A 7775-nucleotide genomic window follows, 5' to 3' on the forward strand; every position below is an offset into this window, starting at 1 on the left:
TGGAACTATTGAGTGGGATGCTACACCCCCTACTGGTACTAAAGGGAACATTGTGTCCTGGGGCTGCGAAGGCCAAAAACGTATGAGTCAGACAAGGAATAAAGACAGGCAATTTATATTATGAGATGATGGTAAATATTCAGGCACTCACACAATATCATTATCACTTTCTCACCACTCACACAATATTCTATCTCTATCTCTCTCTCTCTCTCTCTCTCTCTCTCTCTCTCTCTCTCTCTCTCATTCACACACGCATGCACGCACGCACGCACATACATTATATTCTGAACATCTCATAAACACACACGATCCAAGTATGCAAAAATAGCAGTATACAGAAAATGATTGCTATTCCGTTACAAAAAAGTCTTTTGTACACTTTCTCTGCAGATGCAAAAAATAGATAACTCTAGTTAGTGTTTTTGATATACTGTATCTGCATGAATTTCCATTTCTCGAATGGCCTGATGGGTCCTTCCATTATGTTTGCAAATCTTCATAGAAGGCCTCCAGAAATGTATGTATGTAATGAATGAACATCACAGAAGTGTTCAACTGAAGGCAAACATGTACCATACACATGCACATAAACATACTGTACACAGGCATACTGTACAGACAGACAGACAGACAGACAGACAGACAGACAGACAGACAGACAGACAGACAGACAGACAGACACACACGCACGCACGCACGCACGCACGCACACACACACACACACACACACACACACACACACACACATACATACACATACACACACACACACACACACACACACACACACACGTAAGGCTCAAAACACGAGGGCAGCAACAGTGGCAGCAAAGGGTAGCAGCAGCATCATACACATCTCCTTCGTACGGTAAATGTCTTTCGGGCCTGCAATCATTTCACTCTCTCTCTCTTCTTCTTCTTCTTTTTCTATATCTCCATCTCTCGTTGTCAATCCATTTGGAGTCTATTACAAGGCCACAGGCTGAAGGCACTGAAACCATTGGTGGTGAGATTTTGCAAAGCATCGCAGCAGCGGCACAGGCTTCCACTTAGTCACTCCCTGTCTTCGACTTTTTTGCGTGACAGGGTTGCTGTCCAATAAGATTGCTGTATATCAGTGTCGTCAGGTGTTGAATATAAGCTCCCCTTGTCAATGAAGACCTGTGTTTGAATGAAAGGGTGGCTGTCCAATAAGAGTGCTTTATATCAGTGTCTGGTCGTCAGGCGTTGAATATAAGCTCCCCTTGTCAATGAAGACCTGTGTTTGAGTAACAGGGTGGCTGTCCAATAAGTGCACGATACATCAATGGCCGGTGGTCAAGTGTTGAATATAAGCTCCCCCTGTCCTGAGCCCCAGTCTCCTAGCCCCGCCTCTCCGCTGGAGTGGGGCGGGGCGTCCAGCGAGAGGTCCCGCCTCTTCCCGAAGACGTGCTCCTGCAGCTCGATGATGTCGTTGCGAATGTCGGCCATCATCAGGAGCAGGAAGTCGAAGGAACCTGGCGGACCCTGGAGGTGGAGCGGGACAGGAAACACACAAAGATGGTGAGATGGGTGATGAAGATGTAAGGTTACTGTCATTTCAGTGGATGTAGACACTGTGGCAAAGTGTGTGTGTGTGTGTGTGTGTGTGTGTGTGTGTGTGTGTGTGTGTGTGTGTGTGTGTGTGTGTGTGTGTGTGTGTGTGTGTGTGTGTGTGTGTGTGTGTGTGTGTAACCAAGGTCATCCTGCATAGACAGCAACTCTTGCGACCTCCAGCCAGGCAGCACAGGTGTGAATCCACTGAGTATGAGGCGAGCGCTGTGTTACATGTGCTTTGCATGTGCTGTCTTACATGTGCTTAATACATTGAAGCACAATCCTGATCCACAATGTAATTCTTCTTACATGATGTAATTGAAATAAAGTTCACGTTCACTTTTACATGCAGTTCCTGTCTTTGGGCCTCATAGAACACTGTGTACTTACTGGTGGTCCTCTTGTTCCGGGTGGGCCACGGTCACCCTACAAACAGACAGACAGACAGACAGACAGACAGACAGAGAGGTCGACAGACAGGAGAGAACAGACAGACAGTTCAATTGAGGTGAATTCCCATTCAAGTTATGTTACTCAAGTTCCCCTTCATGTTACACAATTCCATAAAAAATCCCACTCAATTCCCAAGTCAAACCGAAAGAGTTGAGTCAGTCATACACTTACTGAGAAATGAGAACGAAATGAGAACATAGTATTGGCAGCCAAGTTGGTAGAGCTAAACTTAAACTACATGTACGTGACTACCGCCAGCATCCAGAGGTTGCTGGAAATCCCCAGCTTCGCAAAAGCAAAAAGCTGCGCCGAGTATCCGTAAAATTTGTGTTCACTTCTGGATGATTTCACTTTCTCTAGGGGGGTTCACCGGGAGTCTACTCTCACGCACTGACTATTACACTATTACACACACGCAATTGGCTGGCCTCGCATTGCCTCGTGTTACACATGCCTGTCTGATCTCCAAAATGCACGGCAGTGTTTTTTTTCCAGGAACACAAGCAAAGTGTGACACTGGAAATGACACCTAGAACCAACTACAAAGTTGTGTGCGTGCGTGCATGTGTATGTGTGTAATTGTGTGCATGCATATCTGCACGCATATGTGCGTGCATACCTGATACTTGGATGCTGGTGTGTGTGTGTGTGTGTGTGTGTGTGTGTGTGTGTGTGTGTGTGTGTGTGTGTGTGTGTGTGTGTGTGTGTGTGTGTGTGTGTGTGTGTGTGTGTGTGTGTGTGTGTGTGTGTGTGTGTAGAGAGCGAGGTAGGGAGAGAGAGAGACTAGACTGTGGGTGTGTGTGGCTGATTGTTGAGATTTATGACATAGATTTATAGCTGTAGCCGCTAAACAATAAGTTTAGGCATGTGACCACTGCCGAGTAGAGGGATGTGGCACCATTCTCTCTTGACACATCTTCATACAAAACCACACAGACAAGTACATGACAGCAATCCCATTCACACACACACACAACCATGCATGCACGCGCACGCACACACACACATACAACATCGTAGACAGCTGTGCTAACCTTTAGTCCATTTTTCCCTGGCGCTCCTGGGGGTCCCTGTAAAGACAGATGGACAATCAGTGTATGAGTCACTCACTCACACACACACACACACACACACACACACACACACACACACACACACACACACACACACACACACACACACACACACACACACACACACACACACACACACACACACACACACACACACACACACACACACACACACACAGACACCTGAGACAAACAGCATTTCCATTTTGTCCATATTCCCATGTGCCATGGGCTTACTTTCACAATGGATAATGTCAATGAAGTGGTCATTCTCACAATGAATTTATAATGAGAAGGAATGACACAGTGGTGCAAACCCATAGTGACGATAATGAACCCAATGATTATGACCCATAATTCCATGATACTGAGTGAGGAATATTCTGATTTTAAACTGAATGGTGGCAGAATTCAGTTTGCGCACCAGTCATGTAAAGTCTTTCTTCATTCTTAATGTGGCCGTGATCCATGAACATTCTATTTGCAGAACACTGAATGTATGTAGGTACTTACGCAAAGCAAAACGCATATTATTGGATACACACCACCCCAGCTACACACACTTCACCCTACTACCATCTAGCCGCAAATGCAGGTGCATGCTCGTCCATAACAGCCGACTAAAGGACAGTTTTTTTCCTGAAGCCATCAGGCTACTTAACACCAAACCACCATAGATAATGAATAATGAATCACTTTTTCACTCATCACACTGCCTTTTTCAAATATGGATACTTTTTCTTCAGTTTTTAGAACTTTTTTTAACTCCTACTTTTTTATTACTTTTTGTGAGCAAAAAAAGTTAATTACTCACAAATTCTTATATTCAAGTACATATGACAATAAACACCTTGTATCTTGTATGTAAACGGAATATTCCAGCACTTGTTTTTAAACCGAATAGTCAGTTGAAAACTGGAATACTCTGTAGGCCCTACATTGTAACTGAATGACTGTCTTCCAGAACATTGCCCCCGCCATTACTTAATGGCTTCTTTCCAAAAAAGATAAGTTAGAGTCAAAAACATTCATCAATGTCACATTTTAAATGTTTTGTTGACGTTGCTTCATGGCCTGCATGTGCTGCTAAAATTAGCGCTTCGAGGAAATGGAATGTTTACTGTAAGGGTTGTGCAACATCGTCTCCAGCTGCTGTCTATCATGCTGCCGCTTATATTAGTGCTGATTGTCCGATAAGTGACTAAACTACTTTCCAAGTGATATGGAAACGCGTTGCCTCTTGACAGTGGCTACTATGCCTTTTCCAAAAGTCATTACACACAAAAAATAGTTGACCTCCGACGGTTGGAGTGGCCCATTCAAAGTCAACAAGATGTTTTGTCAGCATTCTTAAGAGCTGAATGAGGAATCTCTAAACCTTCTCTCAGACTGTTTTCAACACTGAGATTGTGCATTCCCCCCTTTCCTTACAAGGAACAGACTCTATGAATCTTAATAAAGGGTTCTGGTCTCTTCCCCCCCACTGTGAGTCAGTTTTCATCAGCTCCACCTGGTGAGGGAGCGTATGTGAATGTGGTCCCCTTGGTAGAGCAGTTGTCACTAGGAGAACTCTGGTGTTCCTCAGCCTGGGCTATGGGCTATGATGTTTTTTTCCCATTTCTTAAGCACTTTGAGTTGCATGCTTTGTATGATACAGTGGTATACAAATAAAAGTATTATTATTATTATTATTATTATTATTATTATTATTATTATTATTATTATTATTATTATGGTGAGACCAATGATGGTGTACAGTCATTGGGTGGGGACAGGCCACCAAAACTTTTTTTCTGGATTTCATTTGAGGTTTTCTATTATTTAGCAATTCATGTATTACACAGTACTTTACATTTTCACGTTTCTTATGGTTGTTGTACACTCACCACAGTCCTCCAGGGCACTTCAACGATCTATCCCTATCTGACCTTAGTTGCTACATTATTGAGAAAAGGTTCATTTTCTTCTGAGGCAAAAACAATTTTGAGACAAGACCACCCCCTCCGTACCCAAACCATGCACTCCCGACCTAAACTCTCCAACACGCGCACGCACACACACACACACACACACACACACACACACGCACACACGCACACGCACGCACCCTCAACACACTCACAAAAGACTTACCACAGCCCCTCTCCGGCCCCTCTTGATATGCTCCAGGTCAGGCTCTGGGCCCATGGGCCCCATGTCTCCTCTGGGCCCCGGTGGACCTTGAGGGCCCCTGGCCCCCGGCTCCCCTTTCTCCCCTGGCTCTCCTGGGTGTCCTGGTAGTGTGGTGGTGGTGGTGGTGGTGGTGGGGGTAAGACAAGGAGACAAGTCAGAAGGAAAGCCAATGCACACTGTTAAAAAACTGACAAAAAACGGTTTCTATGGTAATGTTTTACTCCTAAGATCCTCATCATCATGAAAATCATTTTTTATGATCTTGCACCCATTTTCTACCCTGTTATTTTACACTGTTTTGTTAATGGTGTACTTATACTTGGTCCTTGAATTTGAAATCAAAACAGTAACATTAAAAAAGACAAATGCTAATTCAAGCGTGGGCTGGAAGTGGAAATTTGTCGTTGAATTCACATACTGAGGCTATACAGTATTAGCCTGATACTCATCGACTTTCAAATCTCTTTGAGACTTGGTCTGACCAAGAGCATAACAATTAACATTTCCCAAATGCCATGGTTGACAAGCCTCCCTTGGTTTGCTAATGGTTATTTGCTTCCCGGCAAAGTGGGAGGAGTTCCCGATTTTTCAGGAGCTCAGAAAGTACTTGCATTGCGTCTTGACCTGACTAGTTGCAACGCTGAAGGTGTTGCATCACTAGGAGGGCATGGCCTGCCTAATACAGTACTGCATGTTGACAATTACAGGTCTTGAGGCGTGAGCTAGCCTACCTGGGAGGCCAGGCGCTCCAGGAGTTCCAGGTAGGCCAGTGGAGGTGTGGACGTCCTGCCCTTTACCCACACGACCAACAGTGGGCTTATCACTGCTGTTAGCCAGGCCAGGAGACAGTGCCTTTCAGAGAGAGAGAGAGAGAGAGAGAGAGAGAGAGAGAGAGAGAGAGAGAGAGAGAGAGAGAAAGAGATACAGACAGACATACAGAGAGAGATGGACAACAAGATTGAGACAAGCAGACAGACTACTGGGCAGAAGGATCATTTGCAATTAATGAGTAGCTAAACCAGCTGAATGATCTACTAACGACTTTCCCACCTAGCACACATTTGTAAATCTGTGTGTGTGTGTGTGTGTGTGTGTGTGTGCGTGCGTGCGTGCGTGCGTGCGTGCGTGCGTGCGTGCGTGCGTGCGTTCGTGCGTTCGTGCGTGCGTGCGTGTGTGTGTGTGTAATGAGCATTACCTGTGGCGGCATTTGTAAATCTGTGTGTGTGTGTGTGTGTGTGTGTGTGTGTGCGTGTGTGTGTGTGTGTGTGTGTGTGCGTGTGTGTGTGCGTGTGCGTGTGTGTGTGTGTGGAATGAGCATTACCTGTGGCGGTGTGTGTGTTGCCAGGCGCAGTTTGAGCTGCTGCAGGCTGTTCCGCATGCTGATGATGTCCTGACAGGTCACAGAGCAGGAGCCCGAACTCATCAGGGGGTCCAGCTTACCTGGAGCACTCACTGGATACACACACACGCACGCACGCACGCACACACACACACACACACACACACACACACACACATACACGCACACACACACACACACACACACACACACACACACACACACACACACACATACACATACACACACACTGATTGGAATTCTGCGACAAAAATACAAACTTTATAGAATGTACACACATACTTGTATTACAGTGAATATTGGATAATGCTTTTATCTAGAGTAGTGTGGCTTACAAAAGGGACACACACAGACACATAAGATGTAATATTACTTACAGTATGTAGCCCCTCAGACAAGAGAAACTCACACACACACACATTTACAAATGAACACGCATATAATCATGCATACACTGTATTTACTGCACATGTGTACCATAGTTAGTTTACAAACACATACAGTATACTGTTTCATGTACTGTAGGCTATAACCTATACAGTGTGTCACAGAAGTGAGTACACCCCTCAATTTCTTTCAGATTTGTAAGTATATCTTTTCATAGAACAACATTAAAGAAATTTCACTTGAATGCAATGAAACGTGCCCAGTGTAAGACCATTTCAAATTATTCATTGTCCACTCAAAATGATTCAAAATACAGTTATTTCTGTCTGATAATGTACCCACTATGTTATAATTCCATAGGAGGATCATTATTTGCTTCAGTAGTCACAGTACATGTTGACATGCATGTTTCTCTGGGTGAAATTCAGCTTCCCAATGTTGACAGCATACTTGCACCACCACACCATGTCAGTTCCACTACCATACTTGACTGCATCGGCCACTTTGTACTACTTATTTGGTTACCACCATTCATGCTTGACACCATCTAAAACAAATTGATCTTGCTGTCATTAGACCACACAACATGGTTCCAGGCAGCAACCCGTATCATTAGTCTCTGATGGGACCAAGATAAACAATTCAGATATTTTTCTTCTTTTATTCTTCTTTTATTTATATACTTTTATTCTTTTTGGCGTTATTTGCGATAATACAGTGAAGAGGGTGACAGGAAGCGAGTGGGGAGAGAG

General features: G+C 44.4%; 1 protein-coding gene across 1 annotated transcript in view; it reads right to left on the bottom strand.

Moving 5' to 3' along the window:
* Window positions 1-761: 761 nt before the first annotated feature.
* The window catches only part of LOC134438271 (collagen and calcium-binding EGF domain-containing protein 1-like), a 43076-nt gene continuing 36062 nt past the window's right edge, over window positions 762-7775 (bottom strand). The window contains exons 6-11 of the mRNA XM_063187791.1: window positions 6598-6728; window positions 6008-6128; window positions 5238-5377; window positions 3066-3101; window positions 1969-2004; window positions 762-1509 (exon numbers count right to left, since the gene is read on the bottom strand). Of these exons, the coding sequence (XP_063043861.1) occupies window positions 1321-1509; window positions 1969-2004; window positions 3066-3101; window positions 5238-5377; window positions 6008-6128; window positions 6598-6728 (653 nt within the window). The 3' untranslated portion in view covers window positions 762-1320. The remainder of the gene's footprint in view (window positions 1510-1968; window positions 2005-3065; window positions 3102-5237; window positions 5378-6007; window positions 6129-6597; window positions 6729-7775) is intronic.

This window comes from Engraulis encrasicolus, chromosome 22 (genome assembly GCF_034702125.1).
Source record: "Engraulis encrasicolus isolate BLACKSEA-1 chromosome 22, IST_EnEncr_1.0, whole genome shotgun sequence".
NCBI classification, from domain to species: domain Eukaryota; kingdom Metazoa; phylum Chordata; class Actinopteri; order Clupeiformes; family Engraulidae; genus Engraulis; species Engraulis encrasicolus.